This window comes from Pagrus major, chromosome 23, assembly GCF_040436345.1.
Source record: "Pagrus major chromosome 23, Pma_NU_1.0".
Classification (NCBI taxonomy): domain Eukaryota; kingdom Metazoa; phylum Chordata; class Actinopteri; order Spariformes; family Sparidae; genus Pagrus; species Pagrus major.
Window position 1 is genome coordinate 27,714,314 of NC_133237.1, and position 18,339 is coordinate 27,732,652.

Below are 18,339 nucleotides of genomic sequence, written 5' to 3' on the forward strand. Positions count from 1 at the left end.
GTGGTTTAAGACGCCGTCCAGAGACGAGGAGACGTTGGATTGAACCTCGGCTGGGGTGACTCCAGGTATGTGATAACAGTGTGTGTTTGTCTGTCTGTGTGTGTCTGTGTTCAAAACAAAAACCAAACAAACTTTAAAATTGCGTCAATCAAACTTCGTCCGTTGCGTTCGTCGCTCGCTCGATTTGCGCCGTCAACTGATTGAGACAGATCCTGGAGGAAACACTGAGCAGGTAAGTCCGGTCGAGCTAGCTAGCTTGATGAAAGCTAGCTAGCTAGCAAGACTGGTTTCATTGTTTAGTAAACAAACAAACATTTATTTGTGTGAATATTTATTTATAAAAAGTTTCTGGTTTCACACGATGACATGAAAATAAGAATTTAGAAAGTTTATAAGACGTTTCTGCAGTTATTGACAGTAAGATCAGTTTGACTGATTGTAAACAGAAATATTAGCAGATTATTATTTTCATTTGCTTTGTGAGCAGCCGAGTCAGAAAATCGTCTCCTTCAGAATAAACTGACCTGAATGTTGTGTTCATGTAAACGTAGTCAGTGGGGTCAATGAGGTGAGCTGTGTGTGTGTGTGTGTGTGTGTGTGTGTGTGTGTGTGTGTGTGTGTGTGTGTGTGTGTGTGTGACACAGCAGCTCAGTGAAAGTAAAGCAGCTGGTTTACAGGAACTCACAGATACTGTTTCTGTTTCTGTTTCACTCCATCACAGCTGCAACAGAGGAGGCAGGTAACTAAGTACAAATACTTAGTTACTGTACTTCAGTACATGTTTCAGGTATCTGTACTTTACTCGAGTATTCCTTTGACTTTCCCTCCCTACATCTGAACACAAACCTCCTATGTCTGATTAAGTTTTCAGGATCAAGGCTGACGAGTCAGTATTATGGGTTTTGTGTTACAGGCTCTCTCTGTGTTCCACCTGCTCTGAGGACATCGTCCCCTCGGGGACAATAAAGTTGTTAACGTTATATAAAGATTATAAAGTTGGAGCTGGACTGCTGTGCGTGCAGGAGTGACTGAAAGTAACCAGAGCACATCAGTAGATGTGAAACTGTAGAACTGGGTGTTATAAAGATAAGTGATTATATTGACTGAAGGCGTGTATAAAGATTACATATGATGACTTGTGCAGGACTCTGACCTGCAGCTGCATCTTTACAGGAAGTCACATGATTTAGAGGAACAGAGGGGCGGTATAAAGTGAGAGAGACAGTCTGCTGCAGTCAGCCGGCTGGGTGAACACACAGAGGGTTTACAGTCAGTCTGTCTCTACAGACTTTATTTAAAGACAACAGGACGTCTCTACAGACTTTATTCCACCAGAACTTTCAGCAGCAGGTCAGTAACTCTTGTTATTTTTCTATCGTTGCTTCTCACTCTGCAGATAAACACCTTCATCATCACTGCGGGTCGTCCACAAGTAACTACAACAACACAATATTGGAAGGAGACAAAGACATGTGAGTTAAAGTTTTAAATCATGTTATGACCAAAACGCACCCATCAAGAGTCTAAACAACCTGTTTCCAGACGGATTATCCTCCGCTGAGGAGTTGTAAACAAGCTAAATGCATTTGCACCATGACAATGAGATACAGATCACTTCAGTACCAGTTTAATATCTTTGAACTGTGATCAACTGAATGTATTCTGCTTTTATTTACTGGATAATCAACGTCCCAACTGTTTGTGAATCAGTGTTGGAGTAAATGTAACTCCAGGTTCATGTGGTCTTCATCAGATACAGGTAACTCTGTGTCCTCTGATCCGTCTCCTGACTGTCTCTTACAGACGTCATCACACTGTGGCAGCTCTCCTGTTTCTGATTGGACGATCAGGCAGAAACCTTCGTCATGTCCGACAAGCTGCTGGATCTGATGTTCCCCGCGAAGGGACAGGCGAGGTGTCCTCGCTGTGGCGGCGTGCATGGATCTCTAGCTGTAAGACATCGTCGCAGTGACATTTCAACAATCATTATTAAAGGAGCAGTCTGTAGTTTTAGAGAAGAAATTCAAAGTCTGAATTTTAATATTAACAAAATTAAAGAGGGAATAACACAGACTGTCTCCATCAGTGAATGAACAAGCTGTTCTCAGAGGAAATAAGGTCCCAGAACACTGTTTGAAGCTAGAAAGGTGGCAGGGTCCGCCACATACCTTATCTATATGTTTTACAGTCCAGGACTCGACAGATGTTCTGTCAGTTTCCTCATTTGAGTTCAGGTAAAAAAAAAGACTCAGAAGAATTGCACCATCATTTTCTTTGTGTTAAATTGATTTAGTAAAATTGGGAACAAAATAAAAATGTTGTTCACAAATGTGTCAAAGTTCAGCATTGACACATTTATGAACGATCAGCCCTGCTGATAATAATGAAAATGAATCAAGTATTGATCTTCATCAGCAGTCTGTGATGGGAGCTCTTGGAACGGCGTTGGGTCTTGCTGGTGCGACTGCGGCGGGCCAATTAATGAGAAATACAGCTGACAACAGACAGAGGACACCGTTCAGTGACATGAGGTATGACGGTGGAGGGAGGGCCAGAGCGTCATTATGAAACTGTTTATAGCGCTGAGCACTTCACATGTTTTTCCACATTGCAATGTCACATTTAATTAACAACAGCCTCAAATATTGTGTACTCATCTTTACTGCAACCAGCATGAGGACACTTCTGTCCTGCGTCTGTCTGAAAGATGTTCAGCTTCTTATGACAAAATCGACTATAAACAAAATTACACCACCGCTCAGAAGTTCAAGGTCACTTAGAAATGTCCTGGTTTTGAAGGAAAAGCATAGTTTATTCAAATGAACAGAGTCAGACTCGTCACAGGTCTTCAGCTGGTAGCTTCATTAGATGATAAAACAGTAAGACACCAGTGTGACTCAGGATGCTGCCTTCTGGTCAGAGTGGTCAAGAAAAAACATTTCTGTGTTGTTTTGTCCATCTCAATCTTTCCTGTTATTGTGCAGTCTAAGATGTGGCTGTTTCTCGACTCCTCTGCCCAGAAGGCAGCGTCCTGGAGCCTCCTCTCCACTGCTGATGTTCAGACTGGTGTTTTACTGTTTTACCCTCTAATGAAGCTGCCAGCTGAAGACCTGTGAGGAGTCTGTTCCTCAAACTAAAGACTCTGATGTACTCGTCCTCTTGCTCCCACTTCTCTTTCTGCTCTGTTGGAGCCGGTTTGAGTTGTTCTTGGAAGATAGTGGTACAAACCGTATGATATCTTTAGTTTTTTTTTTCTCACATGGAATAGCCGTCATTTGTTAGAAAAAGAATAGACTGATGAGTTTAAAAAGAAATCTTTCTCTCTTTTTTTGTTGGCCATTTTGAGGCTATAATCAAACCCACAGTTGCTGATGCTCCAGATTCTCAACAAGCCAAGATAAGGCCAAAGATATTGCCTCTTTAATTATTTAATCGACTGTTTTCAAGGTTTTCTAATGATCAATTAGCCTTTTAACACGACAAACCTTGATTGGCTAACACAGTGTACCACTGGACCACAGGAGGGAATGTTACTAAAAAATTGTCCTCTGCACACATGCAGATATTCCATTATCATTACCAATACCATCTCTAAACTGTATTTTTGTTTCATTTAATGTGACTTTAGGTGAAAGAAATTTTGAATTTCTTTATAAAAACAGGACATTTCTAAGCGACCCCAAACTTTTGAGCGGTAGTGTAGATTAAATTATTATTTTTCTCAAAATGCTCAGCGAGTTTCATTTACAGCCAAAGAATGGCTCGTTGTAAGACTCTATTTAAGATTTATTGCCAAAATATAAGATGCCTCTTTTTTGTTATTCCTCCAACAGAAGACCAGTTATGGATCGGGCAGAAGCGAGGCGCATCATTGAAAGCAGCAACAGGAGCCATGAGGAAAACCAGGGATTGATGGAGTATATAATAGATAAGTGTCCGAATGTAGAGGTCAAGCAATGGCTGAGAGGATATTTTAATGATTTGGTCGTCTTTGAACTTGTAGCCATGGGTAAATTCCTGATAGAAGAGCTCAAGAAGAAAAAGGAGATAGACCGCAGAGACATCGACATCATCTTTGCAGCACACGGAGAAATTGGTTCGTTCATGTTGCCAGCCAGCTGCCTGATGCCTCTGCCCTCCATCAGAGATGTGGTCCTGTATTCTCCCTGGAACTGTGCCATCAATGCTGATGTAGTGTACGGTGTCGCTACAGGAAGTATACAGCCTCAGCACAGGGGCTTCTTCTGTATGCCACAGCGCTGTCCAGTTCCTGATTACTTCCATCAGCCCACCAACCTGCCCAACCGCTGGAACTCAATGAGGGCGGCTGAAGGATCCAGGATCCCGAACATCAGTGTCAGCCCTCTGAAGGAACCACAGGATCCTGCATGGAATGGAGTTGTGTTTCTCCAAGATAGATTTGGTGCACCTGGGAGAAATCGTGTCCTCATCCCGTTCACTCGCCAAGGATGGATGGGTTCCTTCGAAAAAATCCCATTCCTGGTCGTCACTCTGGTTCTGTCAGCGGTGCTGGAAGCCTTCGATTGTAGGGCCACCATCCATCTCGCTGCCTGTCTGAGTAGATCTGAAGGAGCAACCCTGAATGAGGACGAGCTGAGGAGGCAGTATGAATACACTATCGACCACACGATAATGGGATCGTCAGAGCAAAGGAACGGCGACATATACGACGCCCTGTACAAAGCCTTCAAAGATATGTTCCGTTAGAGAGCTTCTGTGTTTGTGTCGTTTCAGTGTCAAAACTGAACAAAACACAGCGCATGGATGAAGTGATGAAGAGTCAATCAATCAATCAATCAATCAATCTTTATTTGTAAGGCGCCAGTTCACAAAAGTAATCTCATGACACCTATGTGTCAGTGTTAGCCTGCTAGCTAACTTTAAACTGGAGTCCTTTAGTGAGATGTTGTGAAACCAGTGAGGAGATGGTTACGTTTGAAATCACTCTGAAGTATTTATGATGATATAATTACAAGTTCAAAGTTCATAAGAACTGAAAAAACATGTTATTCATTTATCTGACCTATTATTACATAGTGTTGTGTTGGAGTCTGTTTCCTGTTGCTATGTCTGGTGTGTTGATCAGAGTTGTGGTTTAAAGTTTAAATCTTATGGAGGCGTTCAGACCAAATGTGAGGCGAATCATTCGTACGACAAAGTCAATGAAAAGATGCAAATTTGCATGTGTTCACGCAGGGCGGCACCAATGACAAACACGCAAAATTCACGTCATTCGTGTGAGTTGAACATGTTGAACTCAAGCGTCATGAGAGCCTATCGGCATCGACGTTCACACTGACGTCATGACATTAAAGTCGCTTATGTCCCAACATTCATGAACAACAATGGAGGAGAGGATAATACTGGCTGTTTTCAGACACCTAGAGCTGTACGATGACACATCTACTCGTACTGAGACAGGACAAAAAGGGAGCTGGCGTGGAGGAAAGTGAGCGAGGAAGTGGGACTACCTGGTAAGTCAAGGAAATATGTCTCAGCGTCTTCTGATCCATCTGAGTCAGATAGCAGAGAAATCTCTTTGTTCTGGGTTCAGACCGATGTGGTGAGACAGATTCATTCAGTCTACCTGCTGGTCACAGTTACTATTTATTGATTTTAACACACCTGTTAAGAAGCTGCCACTCAGTGGAGACAGATGGACGGACTGAGACCTGGTCACCGGTCGGCCTGGGTGCTGCGAGAGTAACGCCGGGTGAATACTCTCTTCATGTTTGGTCTGAATGCACTGCTATATACAGAATGAACTTTCTTTGTACTCTAGTTTTGGTTAATTGTTTAAATTGGTGGCTTTTGTATGCTGATGTAAGATAACTACATTAACGAGGCTTTTGTGTTTTAATTCTTCAATATCAGCTTTTATATCTTTTATCAGATTGCAGGTCTGTATTTCTGACTCACAGAACGATTGTGGGACAGCGTTGTACTCGTGTCCAGTCTGAATGTACGTCACCACCTCGCCGTGTCCGTCATCCTGTCTCAGAACAGACTTTGTTACTTTAAACACAGTAAGAATCCAACTGCGGCCTGATGGAGTCACTTTTCATTGTTCAACTTGATTTGGTGTTCATTCAGTTCGTGGCAGAGTCATCCCTCACCACCCACACCTCCTGTTGTACCGAAGTCTTCCTGTTGAATCTGGACCTGAAGAGTTATATGAAGAGGGCGGACGGAGCACAATGACCTGCATGTGTTCTGACTGCACTTCTGCACTCTTGCACAACAGGATGGGAGGAACCTGGGCCGAGGGCTCTGCAGGCTGCTCATAAGCACTTGTGGTTTAACACCTTACTAAGAGTCTGCTGACACTTGAGTCTATGCACCCATTTTCTTTGAGTTTCATTGTTTGTACATGTTCTACTTTCTATGTATCGTTCTATCAAAATGAATTGTGGCCTTTAAGATGATGTGAGGGTTTAAGAGAGAGGCTGAGAGGAAGATCCAGACTCTGTCGCTCGTCTGGGTCTTTTGTCTGAGCTGTCTCACCCTCTGAACATGTCGACTGTTGATTTTATACTCTTGTATTTTCTGATCTTTAAACCCCAAAAAAACTGTAAAACCTGAATAAAACTGGGTTGTATTTTGTACATCCCAACCAAAGTCCTTTTGTTGGCTCTTCTCTCTGAGGTCACGTGACCAGTCTCCTCAGGAAAGGCAACGTAAGTTTATTTATAAAGCAGGATCCAGACACGAGGCGCCGCAGAGTGATTTACATGGACGTACAATTACATTAAGATATTAAAAACAAGGAGGAGGACATCAAGAAACAAAACATTAAAACAAGCTCAAAGTCTCAAAATAAGCTGAAATAGAAAATAGAATAATAATAAGAGACACGACAATAAAAGTTAGAGTGCAGTTCAAGATGTTGATAATATGGAGAGCTTTGACTCCCTGTGACTGGTCGACAGTGGAGTCACTTTATATTGTTTAACATCAAGAATAGAAGTTTCTGAAGCTGAATCTGTGAGAAGATATAAATAAATAAATATAATGACATCATGTGATGATTTGATGTTGGTGACGTCTTTGTGTTTGAACTCGACTGAGGCTGAGACTGTAAAGCTCTCACACTGGCAGAGGAGGATTCCTGGGTTTTCGTTTACATCTGTGGGGTCTCTGATACATCACCAACTACCATCACTTTAATACAAATAATTAATTGTTCAATGTTATGAGTAGTTTTTGAATGAATGATGTTTTTCAGAGGAACTACGCTTCATAATCTCTCTGAGTGACAGTGACCATCAGTCCACTGAGGTCATGTCCTCGGTATGTTTTCTAATATCTATCATATCATTGAATTAAGCGATTATAAATGAGGTGAGGGTGAGGCTGAGGGTGAGGAGGGTGAGGCTGAGGGTGAGGAGGGTGAGGCTGAGGGGTGAGGAGGGTGAGGCTGAGGGGTGAGGAGGGTGAGGCTGAGGGGTGAGGAGGGTGAGGAGGGTGAGGGTGAGGAGGGTGAGGCTGAGGGGTGAGGAGGGTGAGGCTGAGGAGGGTGAGGAGGGTGAGTGGCTGCCCTCTGCTCTCTGCTGTCGCCTCTTCATACTCAGATTTAATAACTTGTGCTCTTCTTGACTCTGACTTGTCCTCAGAGGAGAAACTCAGTGAGCAGCAGCAGTCTGACTCTTTGGTCCTTCGTGTAAATTCGGCTTTAAGTAAAATATATTTAATGTGTCTTTCCTTGAAAAAAGTGTCAGCTTGTCGCGGCGTCGCTGTAAAAACCTGTTACATCTCTGGACAAAGTCAGAGCCCATTTAAAAATGCTCGACTTTGAAACGTGCTGCGTTGGGAGAGACTGTGTCAACGCTGAGAGACGCTGTCTACAGCAAAGTCTGAACGATGTCGGCCTACTTGTTCATTCGGCAAACGTTAAACATGGAGATATTTCTTTCTTTGTGGATAAAAATACGATGTTTTATCTGTCTGTCCGCTCATGATGTCCGGACGGAGGGTGAACCCAAACAGCCTCACAGAACCCGGTCCTGATGTAAAACGACTCATTGAAATCAGTTGAGGAATTCAAACGTTACAGTGTTTTTAATTCAGCTCCCCAGGTGTCCTGCAGCAGCTGAGCAGCAGGGGGCGCCACCGGTCCGCCTGTGCTGATCTGCTTTTACTTTCGCTTTCAACGATGTCAGACACGAGGTCTCCTGCAGGCTGAAGCTGAGCTGCGCATGCGCACACGTCTCTGAGCTGAGGAAGAAACATCTGTAACTGAAGGAGCAGGTGTGAAGCTGGAGCCGACGCACAGCAGGTCTGAGGCTGCTGCCGCTTTCATCAGAGACATGAGACAGTGACGTCATCTGTGAGGTCAGACCACGTGACTAATTAGAGAGAGAGACAGATGACGTATTGATCCTGTTGAGCTGTGTCATGAGTCTCACAGATGATGAGCAGTATTTTAATGGGGGTGTATAAGAAGGACTCGCTGTGTCACGGGGACCGGATCCTCACAGAGTACTGGACAAAAACACAACTTTAAAATTGCATTCAGTGATTTGGGTGAAACCGGGTCATGGTTCAGGAGAAAATATTTGCTGGTTTTCCCTCAGCAGCGCTGGACAGAGAGCTTTACATGTTGCTAAGCAACTGCAAAGAAACTTATTGGTAACCAGCGGCTCCAACACCTCCGGGCCGGACAACAGAGGCCAGCGACAGCACAGAGGGGATTTAAGATAGATACCAGTAGCTTTGCTGTTAATGTCAGTGCTAACTGCTGCTAAATGTCGTTAGCTGCTGAAACCTGCAGACCGTCTCTTTGTGTTTCTGTGCAGAGCAGGTGCAGGTACCGGACGGATCCAGCGAGGGCAGATTGTCCACGAGTTAAACATTCACGGATGGTCGTCGGGCTCTGAGACAGAAAAACTAAAAGTAAGAAATGTTAAAATATGTCGGCAAATATTCTGTAGCAGCCGTACATATACCTGCAGCCCACCTCAGGGAAGTCTGTGCATTGTCACTCATGCTGTTCTTCCATCACATCTGCCGGTCTGGCTCTTCTCGGTTTGACCCGGCGTGACAGCCCACAGCTGGTCTACCTGCTTGAAGGTGAGTCTTAAACCAAAGCTTGTCTCGATCCTGCAGTACTGTCGAAGAATCAACGCTAACAGAGTGGCTCCGCTAACTCAGCTACAAACACGTTGCATTTACTAGAACTCCTTCACAACAAAAGCCCCCGTTATTTAGTGATTTCAAAGCTTTTATTATGACACAGCATCACAGGAAACGTTGTGTTTTCAGCAGCAGTAACTAAACACGACTCCTGAAACAGCTGAAAGTGAACACGTACGTACTGTACTGTTCTTTTGGGAGACCCTGGGTCCGGTCCATTCATGTTGATACCAAACACCATTGCAGACCAAGTACAACTCGCATGGAAACGATGGTCCCCGATGGCAGCGGCCTCCCCCAGCAGGACGATGGTCCCTGCCACTCCACGAAAACTGCTTAGAAATGATCGAGTTAGCTGTGACAAGGAGCTCAGTGCCTCCAAATTCCCCATATCCCAATCTGAACATCATGTCATGTTCCTCGAACCGTCCCAGAACTATTGTGGTGGTGCAGCAGGGAGCATAGTCCTTTGACAGCTGTTGGCGTGAGGGGAGGTACTTGGTCTCTGCAGTGTTTGCAGAACATTGCATCGTAACGAGATGATCAGCGTTAATCACTTCACCTGTCAGCAGTTTTAATGTCGTGGCTGTACGAAGCTTCAACACATGCAGCCACAATGTTCTCAGATCATTTGGCTGAAAATGTTCACTGGATGATGTTTTGTGTGTTGCAGTGTCAGACTCCAACCACCATCTTTGATCTGATCCTGAAAATAAGAAGATGGGTAACGGGATGAGCGAAGAGGAGAGGAGGGACAGGGAGAAGAGAGCCATGGACGAATTTGCGAGTCATATCAGTGAGGGTCCAGATCTGAGAGTCAACAAGACCATCAAGATGTTCACCAGTCTGGATTCTTCAGACCACCTGAGACAACACTACGAGAAGAGGAAAGAGGAGGCGGGCAGCCGCGCTGAAGACTGCATCAAGAGCCTGATGGAGAAGCTGGGTGACTTGACTCCAGCTCCTGAGCTGGCGGGCCTCGGAGCGCTGGCCATCGCCGTGCTCATCGATATGGACTCCTCCGGTCCACCTGAGGAGAGCACAAAGGAGGCTCTGCGACGTGTGTTTGCTGAAGAGAAGGCCTCCGAGGTCTGGGATCACATCGACAACACGGAGGAGCTGGGGGCCGACATCAGACGGATCGAGGTCCAGCTGAGCGCCGCCATCACCAAGCTGAAGAACTCCATGGTGAGGGACGGGCACGTGACGCCTGAGGCTCTGAAGGCCTGGGTGAACGGGGCAGCCTTCCACATCCAGATGCTGATTCACCTGGTGAGACTGGGAGGGACTCAAAGCTGCGACCCTGTAGAGAGACTCCTCTCTGCTTACCTGAGCGACCTGGACCTGCTGTTCAAGAAGCACAGGGAGATGATAAGAGGGAAGTGCGAAATAGACCGCGAGTACAACTCTTCATATTCTGAGATGGATCCGTGGGATTTCTATCTGGTGGATGAGGATTCAGTATTACATTTGCTGTCACCATCAGGCTTGACCTTTGAACAATACTTTGAGGCTTATTATAATCGCAGGTACATCACGCAGAAGCTCGAGACTCAGACTTACTTCAGTGACGTAAGAAGGAACCTGCAGCAGCTGGTTGATCAAACAGGCTCCTTTAATGTCAACTGAGGCTGAAAGACCTGCAGAGAGACGCCACACGGACAGAAGTGAGGGACAGTTTACCATGTTACACAACACCACGACTGTGACCGCACAACCACCCTGACTCCGACTTGTCTCAGGTGTGTTTTGACTCCGACTTGTCTCAGGTGCGTTTTGACTCGGACTTGTCTCAGGTGTGTTGACTTGGACCAGGCCAGGGCTGTCCACATACTTTAGGCCACGTGGTGTCTCATGCTTGGTGTTAAATAAAAATCAAAAATAATAAATGTTTTTTAGGATTTAGACTCTGACATCATCACTGATATTTACTGTCATGCTGTGTATTCAATCAATAATCAATAAATAATCAATAAACAAACACTTCTCTCTGGTATCTGTTATAAACAGACTCGTTGATTTAAACTCTTCTTCTCTCCTTCCGTCCTCTCGCTCTGCTCAGTAACAGCCTCTCTCCGCCTACACTTCCCACAATCCCTCTGTGTGTGAGAGCAGCGGCGGCTCCACGTGCTCAGGGATTTAAACGGGCCTCTACTACACTGAGGAGAGGAGGGGCGGGAAAGTGTGTCACTGGGGCACGAGGCTCTCCCCGCGGTCACGTGGTCCCGTTTTCTGCCGCGTGCGGGGCCGGCGGCCCCCGCAGCAGCCTGCGTGATGCGCGCGCGCCCTGTTTGAAAAAAAAAATCCAGGCAGCGACAGAGAGGCGCGTGCAGTGAATGACAGGCTCCTCGTGCGGCAGACAGACACCAGAGAAGAAGACGCAGGAGAGTAACGGAGTAAACCAGAGACGCGTCCTGCTGCTGCTCCGTCTCATCTGCGCTGATGTCGGAAATATCCGGGATTTTTTGAGAAAACGCTGTCGTGCGTGGCTTTATTGGAGGTCAGGATGACGACTGCCATGGACACAAACAACAATAACAACAACAACAACAACACAGGTAAACAACAACAACCCTCCTCATCTCTCCATCCTCCAAATCAAAGCCAGGTGATGTTGCGGTGCGCGCGCGGCGTGTCTCTAACTTGAGTTTTTAAAGCGCCGAACTGTGCGCGTGAGTGTGCGGACTGGTGTGGAGTACAGGAAGTCTGTCAGCTTCAGTTTTCATCTTTTGTCACTCGTGTTCTATAAAAATGTCAGATTTTATGCGGGAGTTCTGCTGTAAGTGGTTCGGGCTGCAGGTGTGAGCGGAACCCCGCGCGTCAGAACGCACCTGCGTGAGATGCATCAGGTTGGACTCTGCCTGCGGGCTGAAGGCTGGAGTCAGGTCAACTCTGGGTCTGATAACGACACAGTTAATCAATACATGAGTCGATGTGAGTCTGTGCTGCTGCACAGAGCAGACAGCAGCAGCCTGGACATGAAACCAAAGGAAATCTGTCGGTGCCGTTTGACCCAATACTGCGCGTCAACACGGGGGGGATGTGGCACGCAGCCGTCAGTGTGAACAGGTGAATGTGCGGAATAATCTGATCAAACAATCTTATCGATCAGTCAGCTGCTGTTTCTGAGTGTACAAGAGTCAACAGCAACATGACAGAATCGTTAAATCGGCTCTTAAATGAATGGAGTCTGGTGCGTAAAAAGGAGACACTCATGAAACCAGATCGATCTGCTTGACTCGTTTCTCGGTCCTGATGTGTTCCATGTTTATTAGCTCGGTTCCGGTTAAACATTAAAGTATAATGTGACGTATGGAGGACGTTAAAGTCATGCAGAGGATAAAAAGCCGCGTGCAGCTGCGGGGTTCAGGCTGACTGCCTCGCGCACATGTCGGTGTGTCTGAGGCGGGCCGTCACGGGGACGTCACCGTGATTCCGGTTGTGTTTCGAGGAACTGGGTCATGATGGCAGCGGCTCGGTCGCTGGGTCGCTCGGTGTCAGGTGGACCAGCGGGGATGTGTGTGTGTGTGTGTGCGCGCGCGCGCGCGTGCACGGGCATGTGCGTGCAGCGGCCGTTACCGGTTCACATGCCGCGGCTCACCGGGCCATGTGCGCTTTGTTTTCACTCAGCTCCGCGCGCTCTGATTGGCTGCTGGTCACACTGAGCTCATTGCGTAACGCTCTTCTTCTTCTTCTTCTTCTTCTTCTTCTTCTTCTTCTTCTTCTTCTTCTTCTTCTTCTTCTCTGTCTGATGTGTGTTTGTGTTTCTGTTCAGCTCAGAGAAGCTTCTTACACTCTGCTGCAGAAATCAATAATCAATAACTGGAGGCATTATTGATAAGAGACATACAGTCTGATATGTGATCATGTACCACAACATGTCACTCTGCTGGAACAACAGCAGCAGTGTGTGACTGCATCCATTCAAAACTGCATTTGATTTTCTATAAATTTAAAGTTCTGCATGTTTGTTTTAAAAACAGATGTTTTATTTCTTCTGTAATAAGAAACATGTTTTAGATCATTTCAGATATTTAAATGAAGAATGAAACCTGATGCTTCAGTAACTCTAAACTTCAAACAACCAGTGAAAAATAAACCAAAGTACAACTTTCAGCTACTTTCCTTGAGTATTTTCCATTTTCTGCTACCTCACACTTCCTCTCCTTGATAACTCTAGTTACTAGTTACTTTGCACATTCAGATTACTCAGTGTTTACAGGCTGTTAATCCTGACGTGTCACCGATCAGGTGGTGTTGTGGGCGAAGTCGCACATTTTTAAATTAGTTTATTTAATCAGCACTCTGACAGAAACATCTCTGAGAACGATGATCGGAAAAATGCTGAATATTGATCCGACAATCAGTCGACCCCTAATTAAAATCACAAACACGTTTTTATGTCGTATAATAAAATATATTCACACAGCGTCTATTATAAATACATGTATTCACACGTAAATATTATTATATATGTACAAAACTATTATTTCTGCTTCATTTTATAGGGAGCAGATATTTAATCCCTCTGATGTTTAGTTTTGAACATATTTTTCATGTAGTTTGGTGTAAAGTGTCTCCGTCTGAGGAAAGTGGAGCTTCCTGTCACCTCCTCCTCTCTGATCTCGTCCTCTTCATGCTGTTCGGCCATGTGCAGCATGTGTGAGAAAGTGGAACAGCAGTGGGAACCAATCAGCTCGTCTCCTTTCCCTGTGGTTACCACGGTAACACCAGGCAGCCAAAAAAACACAACAAACTCTCAATTTCATCATTTGTATCAAATAAATAAATAATAAGAGCCCAAACAAACAAACAAACAAACAAACATCAGTTTAAATCTCAATAAAGTCGACTGAATACATCAACGACCACAAAGTGACGTAACGTCAATATGTGACGACACATGACAGAAGTTATGTTGCGTAGTTAACACGGTGAAACGGTCACAGTCAGGCTGAGAGAAAGATCAGAGTTTGGCCTAAAATATGCTGTGTTGTGTTGTGTTGTGTTGTGTTGTGTTGTGTTACATCACAGTTTGGTCAGGGTTGGGAATACTTCATGTTTAGTTAGAATAAGTAGACTGATGTTACGGACGTGAGCGCGGTTTGTTTCTGTGGTAACATGGTGAAACAGTCAGTTCGGTCAGAGTCAGAATAGTTCATGTTTGTTCAGTATAACCTGTGTCATCAATATTAAAACAACATTTAGCTACTTTGTGAACATTATTGAATGCAGGTAGATATTCTACATCGAGGGGTTGTTTTGTGTCTCTGAGCGCACATTTAGCTTTTTCTTTTGTGGTTGTTTTAGTCTTTGTGTTGCCTTTGTTGAATCTCATTGTGATCATTTTTACATCTCTGACGTGGATCTGCGTCTCTGTATGTGTCGACCTGCAGGAATCTGACCCGTGGTTGTGTTCAGAGACTAGTATATCTGTGTGTGTGTGTGTGTGTGTGTGTGTGTGTGTGTGTGTGTGTGTGTGTGTCGGTGATGAATGGAGGGAACGTGAGAGAGCAGCAGAGGGAGGTGTGTGTGTGTGTGTGTGTGTGTGTGTGTGTGTGGGCGGGCCGGACTCGAGCCAGTCCCGTTGCAGAGTCTGCTGTGTGGAGGAGGCACGTGGCTCAGGGGTGTGACTGCTGACAGCACAGAGCGTCTCCTCACCCTCCTCACCCTCCTCACCCTCCTCACCCCAGTCTGCAGGAGGGAGGGACATAATACTGACATATCTATAACATACCTCATACTAAAGGTCCATTAAGTGGCTGTTCTGGAGCGTTTTGATCCTTCATCAGCACGAGTTGTCTTGTTGTTGTAACATTGTTGATGAGATTTATTTCCTTTACGTGTCTCCTGTCAAGAACTGTGTTAAATATCATTCAGACTCGTTCTGCTGCCACAAATCTCACAGGAGCACCAAATGTGTATTAATGCGCCGCTGACAGATGAACTATTCCTCCTGTTAGTTTGACTTAAACGCCGGTGAGCAGCATGTTCAGTAAATCACTGTGAACATGTTTTATTCTGGGGTCGTGTCGTCCCTCCTGTTTGAAACACACATTGTGCTTATTTAACTGTAAATGTACGTTATCCATCATTCAGCAACACGAGGACGTAAATCTGTTTATTATCCAAACCATCAACACGGCTGAATGTGCACGTGATGCTCAGACAACATGTGTTTATTGTGTTTGTGTCTGTGCTCGTATCAGCAGCAGCATGTTCCTGAGTGAGAGAGTGTGTGTGTGTGTGTGTGTGTGTGTGTTTATCACCTCTCAGACAGCCACGTGCAGCACTGACACGTGGGAAGCTGCTGCTGCAGGATGAGAACAAACTACAGTCACATCTGCAGTCTGAACACGAGCAGCAGCTTCACTGTGACTGTACAAACATGTCGTCACGTTACGAAGCTGCTGTCACCTGCAGACGACGGTCACACCTGTTGGGCCAGGTGGATATATCTCCACATCTCACTACTTCTTCTTCTTCTTCTCCTTCTCCTTCTTCTTCTTCTTCTTCTTCTTCTTCTCCTTCTTCTCCTTCTCCTTCTTCTTCTTCTTCTTCTTCTTCTTCTCCTTCTCCTTCTTCCTCTCCTTCTCCTTCTCCTTCTTCTTCTCCTTCTCCTTCTTCTCCTTCTCCTTCTCCTTCTTCTCCTTCTTCTTCTTCTTCTTCTCCTTCTTCTTCTCCTTCTTCTCCTTCTTCTTCTTCTCATTCTCCTCCTTCTTCTCTTACTCATAAATCTGAACACAGGAGTATAAACTGGTGTTTCTGTGTAAATGTGTCGCAGATTTTAACTGAACTATCAGAAATTAGTTAACAGAAAATCAGAACGAATGCATGCAGTCAACAGTAGGGGGCGCCGATTCTCCAGTCAGCTTCAGTTATGCTGGTGCAGAATTAGTCGGTGCAACAAGACGATTTTTCAAACCTTTATTTAAACTCAAAGAACCATGAAGAGCTGCAGGATGACGTGTGTCTGTAGCTAACTGCAGTTAGCATCGCTCTGGTTCCTCTGTGGGATTATTGAACTGGATTCTGGATTAGTTCAGAAGACAATCTGAAGTTTCTGATCCTTCCAGGTTCTGTTCATCCAGATAATCTCCACAGATGAACTCCACTCTGATGTTTGAAGTGCAAATTAAATCTGTAGCAGTAAAAAGCTAATGCTAGGCTATAAAAACAAAAACCGGTGTCGACTCATCGACACCTGCTACAAAGTCGCTCCTTTTTGTCCATCCTGGTCCGATTGTGTTCACTCATCACCAGAACTGCTCCCCCGGTCCAAAAAACCTCCCGCTCCTGTTGGTCTGAAGCTCCTGTGCTGAACAACTGAACTGCAACACTCTCCCCAGTTAGCTGCACGGCTAACCGAGCTAATTAGCAGCTAAAGTTAGCGACTTCGGGGTACTGTGTTGCAGCTGTTGCCTGATACCTTCGTCGCGGCCCTGACGACGCGGCGCAGCTACCAAATGGAGAGTGAAGTTGTTCTTTCTGCGACTGACTGATGCAGACGTGGTCGGCTGAGACTCTTCTGGGTTTAGTTTGTGGACTCTGACACACTCAGACGTCTTCAGGTCTGCAGACAGAAATAAAACGTATATCTACATTTCTACATTTAGATTTATTTGAGCCTCAACCTGTCACGTTACTGGACGTCATGTTAGCTTCCTGTTTACATGGTTGGTTGCTCTCGATTGGACGATGTCACAGATGTTTCCTAGCAACAGATTCACACGTTCAAGTCTTCACTGGCTGAGACATTTGAGACACGTGTGTGTGTGTGTGTGTGTGTGTTTCCATCTGCTCATCAGTCTGTTGCTGATGATCTCTTCCTCACGTGGAGTTAAACACCTCCTGTCTGCAGTCATTCAGCTCTGAGGTGTCTGAGGAGCAGTCTGTAGTCTGTCTGCTGAAGTTAGCATGCTAACCAGCTAGCCTCCTAACAGCACTGTGTCTGACTGAGTCTAATACGTCAACAAAATAAACTCACTGAATGTGAAGAAGGGAAATATTTTGACAACAGAAAAATACAACCGTCCGTCCTCTCCTGTCCCCGCCTGCCGTGTCTCCTCGTCCCCGGACTCATAGTCCTGGTCAGAGCCGCTGTAAATCACCTCTGTACTGTGAGTTCAGTCCAGCCTGGTACGGTGACTCCAGCACCACTTAGCTCCACGGCTAACTGAGCTAACAGCAGTTGTTGGTTGTCTGTAATGATGTTTCTGGAGCTGCCTCTCTGCCTCTCTGCCTCTATTTCATTTTTTACTTTTTAAGATGTTTTAATTGAAGTTAAACTGTTTATAATACGGATTATTTGTATATTAATGTATTAGTTTTTATATGTGATTCCTCTATTATTGTTTTATTTTATTTCTTGTTTATGTTATTAGATAAACTATCATCTGTATATGAATCTACAGAAACTATCAGGAGGGTGAGAGGAGGAGTCAGACCCCCCCTCCTCCCCTCTGTTCCCAAAATTCCTAGAAAGTCGGTTTGTTTTGTGCTTTTACTCGACAACACCCCTCCTCTCTCCACCCATCCGTTACCATGGTTACAGGAAAACACACACACACACACAGATAGCTCCGCCCCTCATGCCCAGCAGTGTGAGGTCATTAAACTGATACTGAACTACACAAACATCCGTCCAATCACAGGCGGACAGCTGTGAGAACAAGAAGTTTCGACCACAACATCACCAGACTCCCTTAACAAATCAGCTAATTTTAGGAGTTGTTGAGTGGCGTAAAACTTTATAACGTAGTGAAATTCTGTCTCTGACAGACTCTGAATCATTGTCTCCTTCTTGTAAATTCAGCATTAAATGAAAACAGTAAGTTGTGTGTTTCCTTGTAAAAAGTGTCAGTTTGTGGCAGCATGGCTGCACCAGCCTGTCTGCTTCTGTGTCTAAAGTGCTAAAGTCTGACCTGCCAACATTTAGCAGCTGTTTGAACACACTGTTTACACTGATTTCACCATTTACACTCAATTTATGAAAGAAGAAACATTTTATTGATGCTAAACATGTCACATTTTACAAATACACTAAACAGTAACCAGTATAGGCGACTTCTTTGTCCCCAGACTCCCTTAACAAATGTGTCAGTTTAGTGAGTTGTTGAGTTGGAGACACTTTATAAACTGTGTGAAACTCTGTCTCTGACTGATTCTGACTTATTTGTTCCTTCT

The 18,339-nt window shown here is 45.0% G+C and overlaps 3 protein-coding genes across 10 annotated transcripts in view; all 3 read left to right on the forward strand.

Moving 5' to 3' along the window:
• Positions 1 to 1,223: 1,223 nt before the first annotated feature.
• LOC141018880 (uncharacterized) lies at positions 1,224 to 6,639 on the forward strand. 5 transcript variants are annotated; one of them, XM_073493608.1, is made up of 4 exons: positions 1,224 to 1,350; positions 1,804 to 1,952; positions 2,416 to 2,531; positions 3,834 to 6,639. In XM_073493608.1, exons 2-4 carry the CDS (start codon positions 1,866 to 1,868, stop codon positions 4,726 to 4,728), a joined length of 1,098 nt encoding a protein of 365 aa, XP_073349709.1. In that variant the 5' UTR covers positions 1,224 to 1,350; positions 1,804 to 1,865; the 3' UTR covers positions 4,729 to 6,639. The 5 variants fall into 5 exon arrangements, with proteins under 5 accessions (XP_073349709.1, XP_073349710.1, XP_073349712.1 ...); XM_073493609.1 differs by having other exon boundaries at positions 1,239 to 1,472; XM_073493611.1 differs by having other exon boundaries at positions 1,263 to 1,350; positions 1,804 to 1,934.
• A 1,647-nt stretch (positions 6,640 to 8,286) lies between these two features.
• Positions 8,287 to 11,134, forward strand: LOC141019761 (uncharacterized). Of its 3 annotated transcripts, XM_073494763.1 has the most exons (3): positions 8,287 to 8,352; positions 8,822 to 9,090; positions 9,827 to 11,134. In XM_073494763.1, the coding sequence occupies exon 3, from the start codon at positions 9,874 to 9,876 to the stop codon at positions 10,780 to 10,782; it is 909 nt and encodes a 302-aa protein (XP_073350864.1). In that variant the 5' UTR covers positions 8,287 to 8,352; positions 8,822 to 9,090; positions 9,827 to 9,873; the 3' UTR covers positions 10,783 to 11,134. The 3 variants fall into 3 exon arrangements, with proteins under 3 accessions (XP_073350864.1, XP_073350862.1, XP_073350863.1); XM_073494761.1 differs by lacking the exon at positions 8,287 to 8,352 and having other exon boundaries at positions 8,392 to 9,090; XM_073494762.1 differs by lacking the exon at positions 8,287 to 8,352 and having other exon boundaries at positions 8,392 to 8,913.
• A 227-nt stretch (positions 11,135 to 11,361) lies between these two features.
• Positions 11,362 to 18,339, forward strand: part of nr1d1 (nuclear receptor subfamily 1, group d, member 1) — a 13,536-nt gene continuing 6,558 nt past the window's right edge. The window contains exon 1 of one of the 2 annotated variants that reach the window (XM_073495143.1): positions 11,362 to 11,711. In XM_073495143.1, coding sequence (XP_073351244.1) covers positions 11,660 to 11,711 — 52 coding nt within the window. In that variant the 5' untranslated portion in view covers positions 11,362 to 11,659. Of the gene's footprint in view, positions 11,712 to 12,142; positions 12,223 to 18,339 lie in introns of those variants that run through there. The other variant, XM_073495144.1, reaches the window with a different exon arrangement.

Coding starts and splice junctions, on each gene's coding strand:
- LOC141018880 (XM_073493608.1), top strand. CDS start 1,866: ATGTCCGACAAGCTGCTGGATCTGATGTTCCCCGCGAAGGGACAGGCG. Junction 1,953..2,415: donor GCGTGCATGGATCTCTAGCT/GTAAGACATCGT, acceptor GATCTTCATCAG/CAGTCTGTGATGGGAGCTCT. Junction 2,532..3,833: donor ACACCGTTCAGTGACATGAG/GTATGACGGTGG, acceptor TTCCTCCAACAG/AAGACCAGTTATGGATCGGG.
- LOC141019761 (XM_073494763.1), top strand. CDS start 9,874: ATGGGTAACGGGATGAGCGAAGAGGAGAGGAGGGACAGGGAGAAGAGA.